The sequence below is a fragment of the Andrena cerasifolii genome, chromosome 8 (genome assembly GCF_050908995.1).
Source record: "Andrena cerasifolii isolate SP2316 chromosome 8, iyAndCera1_principal, whole genome shotgun sequence".
Lineage (NCBI taxonomy): Eukaryota > Metazoa > Arthropoda > Insecta > Hymenoptera > Andrenidae > Andrena > Andrena cerasifolii.
The window spans coordinates 8,387,770-8,407,312 of NC_135125.1; the positions used below are offsets into that span (position 1 = coordinate 8,387,770).

The following is a 19,543-nucleotide window of genomic DNA, read 5'->3' on the forward strand; positions in this document are numbered from 1 at the left end:
TTCAACCTCTGACCGATGGCAACGGTATTCGAGAAAGGCCTTCGCTGGTCAGGGACGAGGCGAGACCGGCTCGTTTCTGGCAAACGCAACCAGCCGCGTCGATTATCTTCCGAAACTCCAATCGTCGCGAACTTTTTGTGCTGCCATCTTCGAAGCACCTCTGCGATTCCCTCCGGTCGCCAATAACACCACGAACGGAAGGAATCGTATACCTGAACATGCCCCTGTAATCTCTGTACCGATCTATGCCCGATGTGATACACAAAAATTACGGTAAAACGTTCAGACACGTACGTGCACTCTTATGTGCTCGGTTTTCTGTTTTCGTATCCCTAAAAAAATAGCCGTACTCATTAGCCGTACGAAGAAGGCATGGGAAGGTAACTTCTTCGTAAAGGTAACGTGCCTTCTAAGGGAAGAGGTGTCCGAGCTCGACTTCGTACCGAGAAAACTTCGGCGTAACCTCCGCGCACGGTTCACCAACGCTCGAGAACGTCCTTGGCGCTCAGGGACACCTCGGGCAGGCGAGAACACTCCTCCGATCGTCAGCGTCCGCGAATTAGGTCGAGAGGAGAGCGCGAGCGGGGCGGGAGAGCGCGCTCTCTCGTAACCATTCGATGTCAATAATAATAGCGCGAGTCTCACTCGCGTGGAGGTTTCCTTCTTCGCCTTTTTACCCTCCTGGCATTTCGTTCTTCTCCGACATCGCCTGTTTTTTTTTTCTCGGGACAGCTGGGCATTTCGCGTTGCCCCTTGGGTCCTCCGGGGGGGGCAGTTTCGAAACTATCGCAATGGTTAAAGAAACTTGTTACGGTTGGGATTTCTGACTGGAGAGCTTATATTGCGTGGTTGACTAAATAGGATATTTTATGGTAAATGCGGAGCAACCTGCCGTGTCGGCGCGAGGTGAGCGTTGCGACAAGCTGGAAGTACGTACTCCGAGCATTACGAAGGACGGGGGAAGTGGAAAGATCTGTTAAAGATCGCCTGGTATCGATGTTTATATAGTTTAGAGTTTTAGGAACTTGTTGAAGAATTTTGGGAGTTCCACTTTCTTTATCCTTATATATATTTTATAGAAATTTTTAACACTAGAACCGCCGAAAGTTTAACCTGTATAAAACCGCCAACACCGATCATATTGACCGGCACTAAAACACTTAATATAAATTTTTACTATTTATTACAAGTAATGTAAGTGCATATTTGCTGAAATTTATTAACATAAAGTAGCATTGTAGCATATTAACATATCTATAATTTTTTTATTTTAGTTTTTATTTTACAGCGTGAAAGAGTACCTACTTTAAAGAAAAGTCACAGACGCACAAATGTGCTAATATGGCTAAAAATACACTTAGTTTAAAATTGTTTAATTTCAAAGTACTTGAAATATAACTACATAGGTACTGGGGTCATTTTGTGTTTTAACATTTTCTTTACGTTTGCAATGCGTTTTGAATTTTAAACGAGTTTGGAATTGTATTTTCGACTGCCAATTATATAAATAAATTGCAACGGTTATTGCAGTGAAGGATTATGTAAATTTTTTTAAATCAAGTTTCTTTGGTTTCATTCGAAGTAGTGATAGGTTAGGAAAGTTACTTTATACTATACAAGTGGTGATACTTCTGTATTTCCCAATAAAACAACATGGAAATGAATTTTTGGGGATTTCAATTGAGAAAACATTATTAAAATTTCAAAAACATTATTATTATTTCATTAAAAAAAAAATCTATGCACTTCTAAGATTAACAAACTGGGTTGCCTTTTGCTTAAAATATTTTCCCGCTATCCCACTTACTAGCTTGTGGAGAAACCGTGAGGTATTATTGCTCGTCTTTAGTATTTTGCCCAAGATCACAAACCAAATTAACCGGAAGGTTTTAAAGTGTACCAACAGTGTTCCGAGTACCGAGAAACGAAATTGTTCTTTTCCTTTCTTCTCCCTCTCGTGAAAGCCATTCCGATGTGCCTGAGCGAGAAAGAAGTCTCCCTCGTAACCATTCGATGTCAATAATAACAGAGCGACTTCGACCGTGCAGAGGTTTCCTTCTTCGTGTTCTTCCCCCACCTCCGTCACGAAGTCGACCGTTCCGGCCTGTCTTTCCGTGGACACTGTGTTGCTCGCCCTGTCCTCTGCTCCGTCATTGTTGTTGTTCCAGCATACAATTTTAGAGTATCCTCTGTTTTCGTGTCATTAAATTATTTCTGCGATCAAGCTGAACACGCCGCGTCTATTCCTAGAACAAATTTCATTCGATTTTTATTGAAACCGCGAAGAAATCGCGTGATTGCAAATAATATTAAAATACCTTTTTTCTAGTTGGTCATAATTGCTGAGTTTTTACGCAATCTTTATCCAGAGTTCATCCACCTCGCGCGAGCGGAGGCAAGCTACTGACTTTTGGTAAACGAGTGCACCTCGTCCCCGATAGTTTGTTTTTCCTCGCGTTACCTATAATCTGTCACCCGTGCGTCAATAAAAGTAACTAGTATTATTGTAATTACAGCCTGTGCTAACATGCGTGTCCGCGGAAGGTCACTTCAGCAATTGTTTAGCAATAAAGCATTTACGTTCCTCGTCGTGTAAAATTGAGTACAGAAAATCGCTGTTAATAAATAATGAAATCAATAGGCTAGCCTAGAAACGGTGGAGATATAAAAATCTCGTTTGGTACGTTGGATTCTAAAAGCAGGTTTACCTAGAGAAAACTAAATCCGTGTAAAGTTGCATTTCTCTTTCTACCAATAATTCATACTTCTTTCATTTTGCATAATCGATAAAGGGCGTCAGAAGAATGTCCTCGGATGGAGGTGTGTTTTAGTCGAGCACGTAATCGTTGCAAAGCATCGAGTAGGATGCAAACAGTAACAATAACAACAGCAACAATGACCAGGAGGTAGTAGGTAGTAGAAGACAGTAAGAGACGGAGGACGAAAGCGCGCGTTCGCTCGCGAAGAAGTAGGACGCCGCTACAAGGTCCCCTGGCAAACGTTTAGCATAACCTAACCTAGCCCAATCTAGGCGCGGACGCACACGCGCGCGCGCGCGCTTCTATCTGCCCCTCCGCCCCCCCTCGAGTCGCCGCATTAACCGCGGCAACCCCACCTAAGCCAAGCCGGTCGACCTGCTGCACTCGGCTCTCACCCTCTCTCTCCCGCCCGCTCTCTCTCTCTCTCTCTCTCGCTCTCTCGCTCTCCCACCTTAGCTATATCCGTACGTTTCTATGACGAATCTGTCTCCGTCGCTCGGACTTCTGCCCGTACTCGACGGTATTCGCGCGGTACTCGCGCGCCTCGTAGTCGGTTAGGCGTCCTTCGTCTAACCGTAAATGCGCGAAAACAGGCTCCGCGCGCGTTCGGGGAGTGTGTACACGCTAGCGGTTCTCCGCGCACGGTCATAGAACTCCCGTCCGTGAAACGTGTAGTGACTCGGGAAGCTGCCTCGCCTCGCTAGCTCGCCGCGGAGAAAGCGACGAGAAAAGGGTTACGCGGCTCCAGTCGTGTCGGCCTGCCAACCCGCGGCTGCAACCGATCCTCGTTCGGTTCGGGTCGACGTCGCGCTCCCGTTAGTCGCCGAAACATCTCGTGCTCATCTCCGATAGACGAACGACCTTTCGTGACCTTTGCCGTTTAACCACCCGTTGTAAAAGGGGATCGTCGATGCGCCGCGCGACTCTGCCGAGCGGCCAGTGTCTCGGGCAAAGAAGACGAAGCGCGGGCGATTGGTCGCGATCGGCTACGATCGACTACGTCCGGCTGTCCCCCGGGGTGGGAGGGGAGCGGAGGGGGAGGGGGAGGGGGGGGGGGGCGGTGGAAAGGAAGGATCGTCGCGACCGGCGAACGGCCACGCTCGGTGAAAAGTGCAAGTGGAGTGTGAACGGTGCATGCGACGCGTGTGCCCACGCCGCTCGGCTCCCGTGTCAACGGTTCTCGTATCCAGAGCGAGCTCTTTCTCATCTCGGTCGCGGATGCACACCTTGCGAAGCCGCCTTTATACATGAACGGATACTTTTGGGAAGACGTAACGACCTGCCGCTAATGTCTCGTGGTATATACGTCGAACGTACGTACGTTTACGCTTTACCAGCTGAAGCCTGGTTTATGTATAAGGTTAGGTCTCAAAGTTTATGCGACATCCGTGTGCTTCGTACAGGTGGAATCCACGAGTGTGACAGCCGAGTGGAATGTCCATACGAACTTCGTTTTTCTCTTCTTTTTATCGTCATTTACACTGCGTTTGACCAGTAACGCAGAACTACGGTTTATATTGAGTCGACCAATTGTTTTCGATTCTCTCCGTGAGCAATGTAGAAACTAGTTTCGGGTCCATGTTTTATACTGATCGGTAACAGTGATAATTGTATTGTTTCGAGGAGATTTCTCTTTCCTTTGTGCGAGAAACAGTTCGTTGTCCTCAGTGTTTTTTTTTTTTGCAAATTTGCATCGTTGTTCCTTCTCGCGCGACAGCGATATTAATGCTGACACCAGGGGGAGGTGTTCCACGTTGAATGTGCAAGTAGTTTGCGACGCTCGGTTTCTGGGGCGAAACTTTTTTTTTTTTAGGTTATACACGAGGTTCGTTCGTCCAGAAGATTTCAGATATACCGTTTACCGGCCGGTTTCGCTTTCTCCTTCGCTTTCGCTATCGCTACAGTTAAACAGTTGCGCGCTCTGCTATGATTTTATGCGAGCGAGGAAAGCGTGAAAGGAACAATAGCCCGGCGAAATGCGAGTCCTTTAATCAGTGCTGCGAGCAACGTTGCCCGGTGTCCTTTAAGCAGCGTTTGCAACTTCTCGAAACGGTGTAGTGAATGTTGGTAATGTTTACAATGGAGGTCGTCGCTGTATTGACATGAAGTAAGTTGAGCATCGACAAGTCTTGGCTGCTTCTAAGTAGTCGGCACTGTTTAAAATATTCCCGATATTGCAAAGCAGACGCAAATCGAGCACTTGCTTCGTGGTGATCGATGCAAACACTACAGCTATGTTTCCCAGTGGTGAAAGGTCTGTGCGATTCGAAGTCGAGATCAGTTGCACAAATAAATATTACAGTTAGAAGTAGAAAGCGAACTAACGCGTTTCTGTTGAAGAATAAATCAGAGCTGCCAATGGCTGGTGGTGTTACCGGCACCACTAAAATTCCGGGGAAGTTTATGGTAGGTTTTTATGAAGCGTCGTCGAAATCAAGCACTACTTGATCGTTGACGGGCCCGCGACTGCTGAAAACGAAAATCGATGCGGCCACTAACCACCTGTTACATTCTGCCAGAAAAAAAGAATGCGCGAGGGGGAAAAAAAAACAGCGGGACGAGTATCGGAAGGTGGTTCATGTTTCCCACGTCCTTTAACGCATCGAGATGCAACTACTTGGTCGTGCATTTTATTAACAGACCCAAAATTTAAGTAACCCTGCGTTATATGAAAATCAAAGCAGAATCTTTACCATTTTAACCCCGCATGCACGTTAAGCGCAAAGAAAAAACAATTTCACCAATTAAAATTAGAATATTCCAATTTTTAGGGAATAAACTAAAACAGTAGCAACTATCATTATACTTTATTTAATTTTATAAAAGTAGCACGTAAACTTTGGGCTTCTTTTACGACTACCAGCGCCTTCCATTTTGTTTTCAATTCTGTCCACCACGCGGGAACAGTGCATCTCGTTCGTGAGAAACTTTCAGTTCGTCAAATTTTTCGAGCCGACTAGACGAATTAAAATAGCCGCCAGTCCCTTTGTGCCGATCGAAAGGTTAGAAAACTCGAGGAAGAGTTGGAGGGCTTTTCAGAATTGGTACCGCGAAACCTATATCCGCGTCTATAAAGTGCAGTGAACGCCACCGGGTGCAACGAACTTGGCTTTCCCCCTCTTTCGCGCCCTCTCTAGCGTCGCCTCCCTCCCTCGCGTGCAATTTCCCCCTCTGGGAGTCGCTGCTCCCTTCTCGCGCCGCGTCGCTCGTTGCGAACCCGCCACAGGCGTAGGCACGATTTTTGGACGGCTCCGCCGAGTGTCTTTCATCCGTTCTCGCAATGTTTACATTGCGCCCGGCGAGCCAGCCCTCCCTTTCGGGCCAAGATTTTTAAATAATCCCACCGTTCTCGCTGTAAGAGATCACTCTCGATCGCTCTACGCGGGCGGTGCTGGCGGCAATAGCTGGAGGGAAAGATTTTTCCCTGCAAGCGTATTTAGTTCACAGTTTTGTCACAAAGTAATTAGTTCGAAGCGCGCTTTCTTCTTCTGTGTCCAGGTTTTCATAAACTTTCTACCGTCTCGTTTACAGTGGCCAGGGTTGACATAGTTATTTAGGAATTTTTGCTTTCCTTTCCGGTAATTTGTAATTCATTTATGCAGGTGGGCGAAGCTAGACACGAAGGTAGTATAATTGTAGCATGCGAGCTAAGTGATTATCAGGTATGTGGGTAAAGGGGTGAAAACATGTGTTAACAGGAGAACTCTTCTGGATACTAGATATATACTAGCGTTTAAAATTATCTTGCTATGTGCAGGTGAGCTTCTGGCTTTGCACTACTGCCTTATGAAAGGGTTGTCTTTAAATGGCTTTTGATAATCTTTTAAGTAGGAAATGACTTCGTGCTGGTAGTTTGGAATTCGGGATTTAATTAATTAGCTGCGTTATTGATTTAAGAATTCTTCTAAAAATTGCCGGAGGTAGCGTTTTCCTTAAACACAGCCCTTAGAAATTTTCGTGTACAAGATCCGTAGGGATATTCATGGCAACTGTCTTCCTCCTTCTAGTGAATTCAGAGACTTTTTAATTCTTGGGCCATTTTGACCCAAAATCGAATCAAATCGTCATTCTTCCTTCAGTAATGTATTATTTAGATTGTAACTCCTTCGTATCTTTAAATAACTAATAACTGTCAATAATAATAATTTTTTAATTCGAATTTTTTTATTCTGGAAATTTAATAAGTTCTTAAAATATTTAACCACGATAATTAAATGAGCTGAGTTTTATCTTTGTATGCTCTTTTCTTCTAACCATATGATATTAGGTCAATTTGACCCAAATTTACTTATCCGCGTAACTTTACAAATTCCGAATTACCCAAATTAAAAATTCCAGAAAACAGTTATGCGAAGACGAATCGATTTTTCAGATTTGTTCTCAGAAGCTCGTGCTTATGTCGTTAGAAACGTTGGTAATGAAAGTAAAAAGAACAAATATGGGAATTCAAATTCGAGGAACGAAATTTTCTAATCATAGAAACATCCATTTTACGAATCTGCATCACGATTGCGAATTTTTATATGCATACTATCCTGAAGAATCTCTCCTCCACCCCCTCTCTTTGTCTCTGAACTAAACAGCAGATAGAAATAAATCATTCAGAAGTGTGAAATTTGTTAAGGATGAATTTCAGTGACAATCTTACCAAAAAGTTAATCAATTTCCCAGATATTAATAAAGCTGAATTCAGTTGAATTCGCTCTTCTTATTTTATTTTGTCCATTTATTGAATACTTCATCTTTTATCATAAACTTGTTTGTTGGAATGTAGGTAACCGAAAGCATTTTCTTTCATTTAAAAAAAAAAAAACTATCGTATCAATTGTCCGGAATTTTTGTGACAATTATGTTCACTGTTTGATCTTTCTGCACACAAGATTTCAAAAACTTGGGCCCGTTATTTCACTTTTAATTTTGTAGTTATATTTCTCGATATTGCAATCTCCCATAAGTTAAATAATTTAAAAACTACCGGATCAATTTTTCTAAAACTTTGCAGGGGGTTTTACCATCACATAAAGATTCATTCCTGCAATTTTCAAAGACGTTCGCTTATTTCCAATGTTACTGAAGTTCGTCCTTAATTCACTTCGCGATCGCGAAGTCTGGACAGTGCGTAGATACAGTCCTGAAGAGGGGCGCTCATACTGGCTCATACTCTGTGAAGTATGTAGGTAATGGAGCGCATGGGAGGCGCGAAAGCGTTAACCCCGCTGTGTGGTCACCTTCTATTCTAGTGCGTGTGTAAGCGCGCCTCTTGCCGAGGGTAAACGCGGAGCGGCCAAGCGCACGCGTTGCAAAGACCACCCTGGGTCATCTTCGTCGTGGGAGTACCCTCGCTTTCAACGTACTCCTCCACGTCTTCGTATCGATCAACGAAACCGAGTCGGGGAAGATTCGAAAATTCTTGGGGTCGAACAGTGTTCGCAGGATAAAACCCCACGCACCCCATGGAAGCGCACAGTATTGGTTAAATATTCTTCTTTTTTTTTCAAATGTTAGAAAAATATATTTTGAGCCACGCTCTTTAATACGATAAAAATATTGAACATTATACACATTCAGGAAATGTTAAATAAATATTCAGAATTAATATTTTAGGCAGATGACATTGAACGATCGTATAGAATATATTAACTGCTGATTTTTTTTATAGCTTGCAGAAAGCTGTTGTTCGAAACATTACTTGGAGAAGGGAGATCTGTAGCCAGCATTTTATCTTTACCCTGCGCAAAGAACGCAGTAATATGTCTACTAATACGCGTCAAGTGATTATTCCTACCCTGTTCGTTTAAAAAGCGATGGGTGATTCAGGTTGCACATGTGCAAATTCTACGTAAGGTGACCGTGTGTAATATGGAACGCTTGATTTCGAAAGCTTGCCAAAAGTAGGGTTGTCTTTTATTAATAAAACTAACATGAGGCGACGAATGGGGAAGTAACGCGCATCGTTATATTTAAGTATATAGTTGAATGTAAAAAATTCAAATGTTTTAAAATTATAGTAAAAACAACTAAAAAGAGTATCTGGAATGGAACACCCACTTGGGAAGTTTGTACATAAAACTGAAGAAACTTTACTTTAATTCCTAAGAAGGAAGACTTATTAAAAGCAAGATACAGATAAACAAATTATATACCATACTAGGTACGCTGAATAGAATTTTTTAAAGTGACCATAATAAGAAAGTTAAACCAACTTGTTGCAGATAATTATTCGAGACACTCGTTTTTCTTTTTCACACAGTACTTACAGTAGAATGCCTTCATTGGGTGAGGCTGTTCGTGCATGTTTATTGTGCACTTACAAACTTGAAAATAAGGCCACTGAAATAGTTGGGGAAGTTTAATTATAAGCAAGCACGGTTTAAAAATATTAAGTGTAATTGCGATAAAATTGAAAATCAATCACAGAACAATACAAATATATTTACGTGCTGTAAAAATTAAGTAAAATAGGTCATTTACGATTTTACCAATTATTGGAAACGCAGGTGTCTGCGTTCCATTGCCTCTGCGTTACAAAACGTCGAATTTCTTAGATCGTGAACCAATGTGCTACAAGAAATGGAAATGATACGCCTAAATTAATTTCGCCTGGTACTTTCCCACCCCCGCTTCACTGTTACACCTAAAAACCGTGCGAATCCTTTCGAGCGGAACCGACCAGTTTACATAGAGATGAATCGGAATGATTAATGAATTGAACGAATTAAAAATTCATAGATCTGAAAATTCTTGCGCCACATTCAGATTTCTCTTCTGAGCTGAATATTTAACGTGACACGTTATGAATGCTGGTGCATTAACGAGGATCCTTTGATAGAATTTCAGTTAAAATTGAATGCTAAATTAATCGCTTCAGAGAAGTGTGAAGAACGATGGTTATATTTTTCTACATCGATTTAACGAATTACTGTGCGCGTAGTAATCTCTATGCTAAAATGGCAATTATTTGTTAATTGGCCACTGCTTCGTTGAAGTTCGTAACGGAGCCACTTTGAGTTTGCAATCTGTGCAAACAAATTTACGTTGCCTTCCTATTGTTCATTACAAAAGCAAAGCATATTCGCTGCACTTTTAATTGTGACCACTTTATGCAACTCGTCTAATTACACGGTTCCCTTGGACAAGTGGCCGATATAAACATTTGTATCCGCGACACTATGGAAATGATAATATAGGCGCATGCCCGAGCGTTTCCCATTGAAACCGTCCTTCATCTCAGTGACAACTATTTTCTGTGCAAGGTTGAAGCTTCAACTTCTCCAGCAGAATTATCGGTTTACCAATGTCATCGTTAGAAATCGAGCGTTTTGTTCTCGATTCTAATTGACGTGTGACTTGTTTCTTCTTCTACCTTCAACTTCGCGAGGTGCTCGCCGCCCGCAATAAATTGTACACATCACCGTCTACGACGCCAAGTGTAGCTGTCCACTTACAGCCTACCATATGATAGAAAAAAATACCATCATGTTTCTTGAATTATGCTTGACGAAATGTGTAGCTGAGAAAAGGTAAAACAGCTTCAGAACAGGGGGCATAAAATTTGTGCACAGCCTTGCAGCTAGTGCCAGTCCAAGCCCCATGTTTCCCCACATCAAAGCTCTACTTATAGGTATACTTTCACAGAAGATTTCAGAGAAATTTAACCCTGCATGGTCACGCCATATAATCACAAATTGGTCGCATCGGCAATTTTAATTTTCCTGAATTTTTTAAAAATCGGTGCTGCGGCTGAAAATTCTGAAAAAATTCACAGACATGTACAGCAGTAGGTAGAATGTCTCTGATTTTTTTTGTAAGTTTCCATTCAGTAGAACACAAGTAATGGAGCTTAAACTGCAAATCACCCTAATAGTAGGGGTATCGGCTTGACACTTGGCTGAAATAGTTTTCTTTGAGGAATACGTGCACTTTTTAAATTGTATTATTAAGGCCTAGGAATTTACAGAAATATTGGCAAAGACAGGGGTGCGATACACCCGGAAATTCGATAAATTCTGAAACTTTGTAAATATGTAGGGAATTTCCCCCTGATTACAACGCAATTTTTCTTTGCTCCCAAAATTCACTCTAAGGGGGTGTAATTGACTGCTGAGAATCCGGTTATTTTCCGATTTTCTGTTATAACTCGTGAACAGTAAAATAATTTCTTTACCAAATACTAGATCTAATTAAAAGAAGTAACTTTGTCTCGAAACTTCTTCTATATTTTACAGTTCGCGAGTTATAACACAAAATCGGAAAATAGTCGAATTTTCGGGGGTTAATTTCACCCTCCTCGAGTGGATTTGGGTAGCAAACAAAAATTTTTGGAATTCCCGGGGTCGGGATCTTCCCTTGGAAGCTAAGCTATGCTATTCGATGCAATGTTTTAACGTTTGCTTTTGGTGGAAACGGTTCGATAAGACTGTATCGAAGCTAATTTTTTTAAAACGTAATATAGCACAGCATCGCATAGCTTAGCTTCCCGGTGGATTCCCGGCTTTAATAAACGAAACAGAAACTAACCACTGCCACCGTGCAATATTATTCACTAATCGGCCAGCTTCGAGCTTCCTTTTCATTTTCATTAATTACAATTGCCAAGGATCGAGAGGCAGCTTGTAAAAGCGACACTCCGCGATGTGAGCCGCGGAGCAGTGGTACAAGGCCGGCGGCCTGAAAGAGCCCGAAGGGCACAGGAAACGCTTACTCACGGGAGAAATATTTGTTTGCTTGCAGCTTGAACAAGATGCACGCGATGGAAGGCGCCGCCGGTAACGGGAAGAAGGTGGACTCGGCCGAGAAGACCAGGGAGGACGATTCGTCGCGAGCGTCGCCGAAGGTGCCCCAGAGCCAGCAGAACGGAGCGGCGCTCCCGGAGGAGACGGCCGCCGCCCCCGGGACCCTCGAGTGTATACGCTCCTCGGCGTCCATAAAGAAGGAGCCGCTCTGCGACTCGGAGTCCGAGGGGACGTGCAAGAACGCCACCTCGGCGGAGGCGGCCCAGCAGAAGTCCGCGGCGTCCCGTTGCGCGAAATCCGAGACAGAAGGGGGCAGCAGGAAGCGAAAGTCCACGGACGGGCAGCTGCCCTCGAACGGCAACTCCGCCCCGAAGAAGTTCTGCCACGAGCAGAGGGAGCAGTACATCACGTCCCTCGTCGGCTGTGAAAAAGTTACCGCGGAGGAACTTGCCGCGAGAGCTGACCAACTCCGGGCCGAAGTACAGGTAAATACAGGAGGGGGACCGCTTGGACCAGGCGGATTAATTTTATCGCGGATGAACGGCCCCTTTACTCGATAGGGGAGCGATATCGTCATCTTTACAAAGTGGCTTTTGTAAGGTGGCTGCAGCCTGTGGGTTGAACTTCTTGGAGGTCCGACTTCGATTTTCACTTGGTCTTGCAGAATGTTAACAGACAGATCCCTAAGGATATATAGTCACTGGACTGATACGTATTTACAAGGCTGATCCCTGATAATTGTTAAGATATAAATGAGTGAAGTTTCATACCTTGATAGATGTACTCTGCAGTGGCGGATTTAAATACGGTTGCCAACCGTACTGTAATATATAGTATTGTAGGGGAGACCGGGGCTAGTTGATACAGTCCAATTATCTCGACACCGTATATGTGTAGCTCCATTTCAGCGAGATGTACGATGATTCTTGTTCAATTCTTTCCTTAGATCCAGCGTACGTGTGTGTACATTGACGTTGACAATCGTTTTTTAACTGTTTTTTCATTCAGTTTGTACGTATTCTCTCAAGTTTTCGCTTACTATATATTAAAGAGGAAGGACCAAAGTATATTTTAGCATATATGTTATCAAGTAATTAATTCAAACAAAAATGAAAAAAATTGAAAACTGAAAAACGTATCAACTAGCCCCAGTCTCCCCTACTATATTTTTGTCTAGTGTACTATATCAAAGTTGTCATGTATAGAGGCCGACCCTTTGCGCTCACTACAAAATGCCTCTCAAACAGAAACCGATAACCCAAGTATGCCAAGCCTCCTACAAACTTCACTACACCTTTAAATGCGCACAATAGCGGCCAGTCATTAAGCATGAAGATTAAGCAGAAACGTAAATTTAAATATTCCCATTGCTTTCTGCTCCCACGTAGGCCTTGGACGAGTTAGCACGTGCCAAAGAAATGGAATGGAACGAGATCCTGAGCATGAGAAAGCTGAAGGAGGAAGCGTACCTGAGAATCGAGAGAAGAAGGCAAGTTATGGGATTCATGGAGGGCAACGGTCAGTTAGCAGACACGTTACCGCCAGCCAGCCTGGCACTGGGGCCTGAATGGGAGAGCAGCGGCAACACCACTCCTGTATCCAAAGAGAAGATGAATTTCGGCTCGAAGGAGGACCTCCCCGAGGAGAGCTCGCGGGACTCGCCCGCCTTCAAGAAAGAGAAGACCGGCAAGCAGGGCTCGCATCGGCAGTCTACACCTCCCAAACAAGGCGGAGAGAACGGCCGCAAACACGCAGAAGCGCTCAGCCCAGAGAACCGGCAGATCGGCGAGGGTCGCCAAGGCGCCATCGTCGATGTCAGGTCCATCATCGCTGATTACAGGCTGAGGCATCCTGAAACAGTGCCGCGCAGGTAATTAGTCGCAACACTAAATGCACAGTAGAGCGATCAGTGACGGATTGAAGGGAACAGGCCCAGGTGGCAAACGTTTCTGGGACCCCCTGAATGCGTAACAGAATTGCAAATAAATTTACTCGCGTGGTGAGGTATGGAACATTGTGGGAAGTAAAATAAATATAGCGTTTGGATAAGATCGTAACTCTTTTTTGGAAGATGGGGCCCAGGCCGCCGTTAAATACGCCAGTGAAGGTGACCATTCGTCCACGAATTGTGTCCCTGGTAAATTTTGTTCTCAATTCTGAATTTAAGGCAATCATTCGTCACCGGTTTTTGGTAACAGTTCTCGATTCTGTGTTCGTTCTTTAAAGTTAGAAAATATTCAATGCGAAACCGAAGCCGCGAGTTTGTTTTTAAAATTCTGTTAATTTAGTAGAAGTGATCTCTAAAAACAAATGTCTCATGTCCCCCGGAAACTCCAAGAAAAAATTGTCACCTTGGTATACAGAGGACCATAAAAGCTACTTTAATGCTACTAGAATACTGTAGCTTTTAAAAATATATTCATAAAATTCTAGTGCTTATCAACATGGGCGGATTTGCGTATAGGCTAAGTAGGCTGCAGCTTGGGATGGTAAATTTTGGGAAGCGGCAAATTCGGGAGGCAGCAGATTTTGGGAAGCGACAAATTTTCAGTGAAAGAAATTGGGATAGGTTTAAACACAGAGGCTTGAGACACCTTCAAAAACAATTCCCTTCTTTTTCGTACAGCGAGTTAGCAATAACTCATATGAGTTGTCATATTGAATTAATTTTGAAATTGTCTCGACTGTTTTAAACTAAAATATTTTATGATATTTCGCGGAAAGGGCGACAGACACTTGTTAGCCCAGGGGCTCCAAATCTCCAAATCCGCCCCTGCTTATCAGACATTCGAGTATTGAAATGTTACAAAGAAATGAGTCCACTTAAGTAGTTTTGTAATCTGAAATGAATCGTTTCTTAATTAAATTCTTGTGGAAGTTAGAAAGTGGTATCAGGAATAGATTAATCATAGTGAAACTTCAATATTATAACTGACTGTAAGGCTGCATCTGTGCAAGACTTTGACTATTATGCTAGAAACTGTTTCTTCGCTACAAAATAGAAGTAACTTGGTATCGAGAGAAACGCAACAGCTTCTTGTTTGTTAGCATAAAGTTTCATTGCGTCGAAGAAGCACGAGTAGAAAGAAAATGTTACAGGAGCTAGAAGTTTTCAAATGTATCGTTATGTATTAAATAATTTAATTTACAGTTTGACGTTAATTATAGAAAAGCTTGCATAACGTTGTATTTGCTTGAATTTCAGGGGACGAAGAATGAGAAATTCGGTGAACGTCGGCCTCGGAGCTGGTGGAGCTATGGTCGAAACGGGGCACAGCGTTGATTCAAGGCCATCTAGTACAGATTCTTGTAAAAGCAACCCGAACGCGGTTGATCCTAATAATTCCATGAGCTTCAAGGACGTGCTCGTGCAGTTCGCTAAACTGAGCCAACAACAAGGTACACAAAATTAATCCTGCAAGATTACACATCAAGCGATCGTACATCGTACCTCCTTGTAACTGTGTCTCTTCGAAGCAGTGTAGTTTATTTCCAAAGCCCATTCGAAGCAAACTGATATGAAAGTGTTATATATTGATAAAAGTCCATCTTTAACTTAGAAGTTGAAGACGCTGAAAATGTCGCGTCGATTAAATGCTAGACGTCAATTAATTTCGAAAACGTAAAATTGTAGGTGAGCCCGTGAAGACGCCTCAGAATTATCCAGATGTAACGCTTCATCCTGTTGCACCGTCCCCGGCGCCTCAGAATACACCACCTCAACAGAGTGGTTCATTACTCCACGGAATTCTCACGAAATCGCAATCTCCAAGACCTACCACTTTTTCACCTACTTTAGCTAGATTACTCACCGCACCTGAAAGAGAAAGGAATGCACCAACAGCCGCGTCCATGCCGCAGCAAAGCGCGGCAACCCAGCACCTTTTGCAGGCATATCAAGGCTCTAATCCGGTTTCTATCAGCGACCTCCTATCTTCTTCCAAGGTATTTCACTTTTCTATAAAATAATACTTCACGCGGTCGCTGTGTCCGGGCCTCGGAGCCATTGATCCACTCGCGCGTCTACAAAACTGATAAGCTTTTTATTGTGATGGTGCGCTTAGCTTCGATTCTGATCACATTGAAAACATAAGTATTTTGTGATTAACATGAAAACGATGACGAGGAAAAGCTCGTCGCAAATTTCGCGGGGCTTTATGCATAGATATTTATTATTATAATATGTAGAAGTGTCAGAAGTGTATGAACAGAAGTTCATAAACTAAAAAATCGCGAAAATGATACATAGCTTTCGCAGTGTTAGTCTCAATATAATTAAACATTGTTTATTTCTGTATTTTCAGGCTCGAACTGAAATAACAATAACGCCGGTGGTAAACACTCCGGTGCAATCTCACTCGAATAGTTTAATTCACGTGGTAAGAGATGCATTAAGATTCGTTGAAATAATTCAGTCGCATAAACTTCTGTATTTAACATCCTCCATTTCGCCAAGCAGGACGACGTTGAAGAAGAATCAGCTGTAATCGAAGACAGAGAGACCCGCATTTCTTCAGGCGGAAGGGACGCCAGAGAGGACAGAGATAGTCCTCCGCGATGCCAAGGATGTCACGAACGTGCTGCACAGTTCGTGTGCGCTGGCTGCGGAAATCAGTGGTACTGCAGTCGCGAATGCCAGGTAAGATCTAAAATCTGCCGTCTTCTTCGCTGGCGCCACGTTAAAGAGAACAATTGATTCGTAATCAGCTGCGCGACTATTATTAATGAGAGAATGCATTTTAGGTCGCTGCATGGGACGAACACTCAGAAGTGTGTTCTGGCTAAATAACGAGCGTCTGTTATCCACCTCGGACCTCGTACTTGTGGCATCAGGTTAAATACCTATTCAACTGAGAATGAATCTAGTCAAAAACGAATGGCCAAGAATTTAACGCGTATTGAGCACGATAAGGCGCTGGGAGAAAATGTTAAGAGAGCAGTGTATATTTTTAAGGATCTTCAAAATATGTTTCATCTGTAAAGGATAAGTTTTATTTCGTAAAAGGGGGAATCGCCGCGCTATAGGCGGTCCCCGTAAGAAATGAGTATTTACGAGAAGGACGGAAGCATTAGACTTCGAGGCACCTAGACCAGGAAAGATTCGGAGGCGAAGTTAAAAAAAAAACGGTCATTGCTTCATTGTAATCACCGCGTTGCTTTTATTCGTTATTCGGTAACGAACGATCGAGAGTCTTCATTAAGACCAATAGAGAGAGTATTAACCCTGCTGAAATTAAGCATTTAACGTGTATCTTCCAAAGGACAAATCTGTTCGAGGGATTCCAACTGTAATAGGAATTTGCGTCGGACATAAACATTCGTAACAACTTCGTGTATCGGATTACCTTCCTCTTTTCGTTTTCTTTCTAGATTTCAACCAATGCATGACGTACGATGTACGCTAGTCGAATGTCTTCAACATTTTCCGAAGCAAGAAAAGAGAAACAAAAAAAAAAAGAAACCAGACCGGGAGTAGCTGATGTGTACGCTTGTAACGAGGAACAAAGCACAAAACTTATATCTCGTGATGCTGTACATAATTTTATACGTGTTAGCAGGGTTGTTCAGCGTCAGATTTTAAAACAGTTGGTTAACCGCGTGCCATGCGTAAGATTCGCTTCATCATGGTCAGCTTTATATGTTGGAAAGATTTAAGTTGTAGATTATTCGAGTGTTTTTATAATCCTATCGTTTTGTTTCGTTTCTCTTTTTCTCTCTCCTTTTTTTTTGTAATTCAAGTCTTTTGCATTACGGTCAGACGACGTCGCATGATGCGAAGTACACACGGACATTCAGCCTTCATATATTTTTGTCGTTCGTTCAAGAAAGACGCGTAAAGTGCGTACCGAATACCAATATTTTATACCACATTTGTTACCAACGTATAAATCTAGAATTAACGAGATGTTAGCCTTAGTATAGGTTTAAGCTACTTCTTTTTTCTCTTCTTCTCTTTCACGACTTGTTCGTTGGTAACGTATCGACACGTTCTAAGTTCTTTTTTTTTCTTTTTTTTTTTAAATTAGCATGTTACCCAAACGATAATTGTCCCAGACATAATCTGTAGTCCAAAGTTCCTACAGGTACACGCAACATTATATATATTTTTCCCATTTACGAAGCAAACCAAAATAAAGTTTTTAATCGTATCATAACGAGCATTTACCGTTTCTTCAACCACCGGCGTATTACAGATTAATTATATTCCGATCGATGATTCTATGAAGTTTATTGAAAGAAAAATTTCCGCCATTTATTTAGAATTTTAATGTTACGCAGTGAAGTTGTTCCGAGGTTCCATTTCAAAATATCTGAAGGTGCGATTTCATGCTGACGCTCGACGCTCGTTTTGAGTGTCAAAAACAGTCACGTGATCGGTCCACGGGAGTTTCAGCATCTACGCTCGTTTTGAGCGTCAAAACCAATTACGTGACCGACGCTCGACCAACGAACGAGCGAGTCAGAGTGAACGAGCGTCAAGCGGAAACTCGGTTTAGCTTTTCCGCTTGATGCTGAAAATCGCGTGCACTGATTACGTGACCGGTTTTGACGCTCGAAACGAGCGTCGAGAGTCAGTATGAAATCGCACCTTGACTATTTAAACTTTTCGCTCGGATTTCTTCAATGCCTAAGTGACCACAAAATGCACTAATCGATTTGACCCGCAGACTTTTTTTCCAGAGGGGGCCAAGCAACTTTGGGATGATGGTAAAGAAAAATATACTCCTCTTGCTTTTTTAACCTATTTTATAGTGTCAATTTAATTAAAAAATTAAAACCGAAATTTAAAAATATTCCCTTTTTTAGTATAAACTTAATAAAGATCAGTTTTTAAAAATAAGCGATTATTTCTTTAAGGGGGTAGACACGTCACGTGACCTGCCCGATTCGGCAGGTCGGTATTACAGCATTTTTTTCTGCACAGAAATGGTAATACCGATAGATCGACGATTACCCGGTGAACGCGAGAGGGAACTGTTTGCTACTTCTGTATTCTATTCTGAATAAGGAAAGAATTTCTCAGCTGTTCCGTTATACTTATAAAAATTTAAACGGAAAGTCGGCTGGTACTGTAAACGTAGAAAATTCATTGCACATTTTAATTACTTGAAATGTGCTTATGCTACAATATTCTACGTTAGCAGTAAGGAATTCTAAGTGAAAAGGGAAAATAGATGAGGGAATGTCCCCAGAAAATGAAATTTGTTAGGTTAGACATTTTTTTATTAGCAAAGCACCGAAACAGAACATGAAATACACTTATTACACGTCCTCTGCAGAAAGCAGTTATCAACAAACATTTAATATACAAAATTGTATTGAATGTTGAATTGGGCTGGTGAAAATGCGCAGACTGGATGCGCGTGATTATTATGTGGTCGGCTCCTCGAAGTGACAGAAAATATAACCTAAATATATGCTATATGACAACAAATGTTTAGTGGCTATTTCAGCTTCAAAGGCATCGCCTTAAAGTTGCAAATAAGACGCGTAGGCCTTTCAAGAGGCGTTCGAAAATTCTGCGTCTCTTCGTTAAACAGTCACTGTCTCGAAACATCTGCGCCACTTCTCGCTCTTTGATTTGCTCTCCGGAGACGTTACTTTGTGCCACCTCTTTCGACATCATGTTCTCCTGTTACAAAGCCCAATTCTGTGCACTCTGAAAATTTTTGCCAGATTTTGGCCCAGGTATCAGGAGAACATGAAGCGAAAAGAGGTATTCTGAATTTCAGCTTCGAAGTCATCCTCGATTCCCTCTCCGAAGACGTTACTTAGTGCCACCTCTTTCGACGGCATGTTCTCCTATTACAAAGCCCAATTTTGTGCATTCTGAAAATTTTTGCCAGATTTTGGCCCAGGTATCAGGAGGACATGAAGCGAAAAGAGGTATTCTGAATTTCAGCTTCGAAGGCATCCTCGATTCTCTCTCCGAAGACGTTACTTAGTGCCACCTCTTTCGACGTCATGTTATCCTGTTACGAAGCCCAATTTTGTGCATTCTGAAAATTTTCTCCAGATTTTGGCCCAGGTATCAGGAGAACATGAAGCGAA

At 42.5% G+C, this 19,543-nt stretch overlaps 1 protein-coding gene across 3 annotated transcripts in view; it reads left to right on the top strand.

Annotated features, from left to right (window-relative positions):
* The window catches only part of LOC143372458 (uncharacterized), a 51,374-nt gene extending 33,734 nt beyond the window's left edge, over positions 1–17,640 (top strand). For 2 of the 3 annotated variants that reach the window (XM_076818619.1, XM_076818621.1), the window contains 7 exons: positions 11,490–11,976; positions 12,880–13,361; positions 14,697–14,890; positions 15,126–15,436; positions 15,796–15,870; positions 15,951–16,130; positions 16,235–17,640. In XM_076818619.1, the coding sequence (XP_076674734.1) occupies positions 11,490–11,976; positions 12,880–13,361; positions 14,697–14,890; positions 15,126–15,436; positions 15,796–15,870; positions 15,951–16,130; positions 16,235–16,276 (1,771 nt within the window). In that variant the 3' untranslated portion in view covers positions 16,277–17,640. The remainder of the gene's footprint in view (positions 1–11,489; positions 11,977–12,879; positions 13,362–14,696; positions 14,891–15,125; positions 15,437–15,795; positions 15,871–15,950; positions 16,131–16,234) is intronic. The other variant, XM_076818620.1, reaches the window with a different exon arrangement.
* Positions 17,641–19,543: the final 1,903 nt, after the last annotated feature.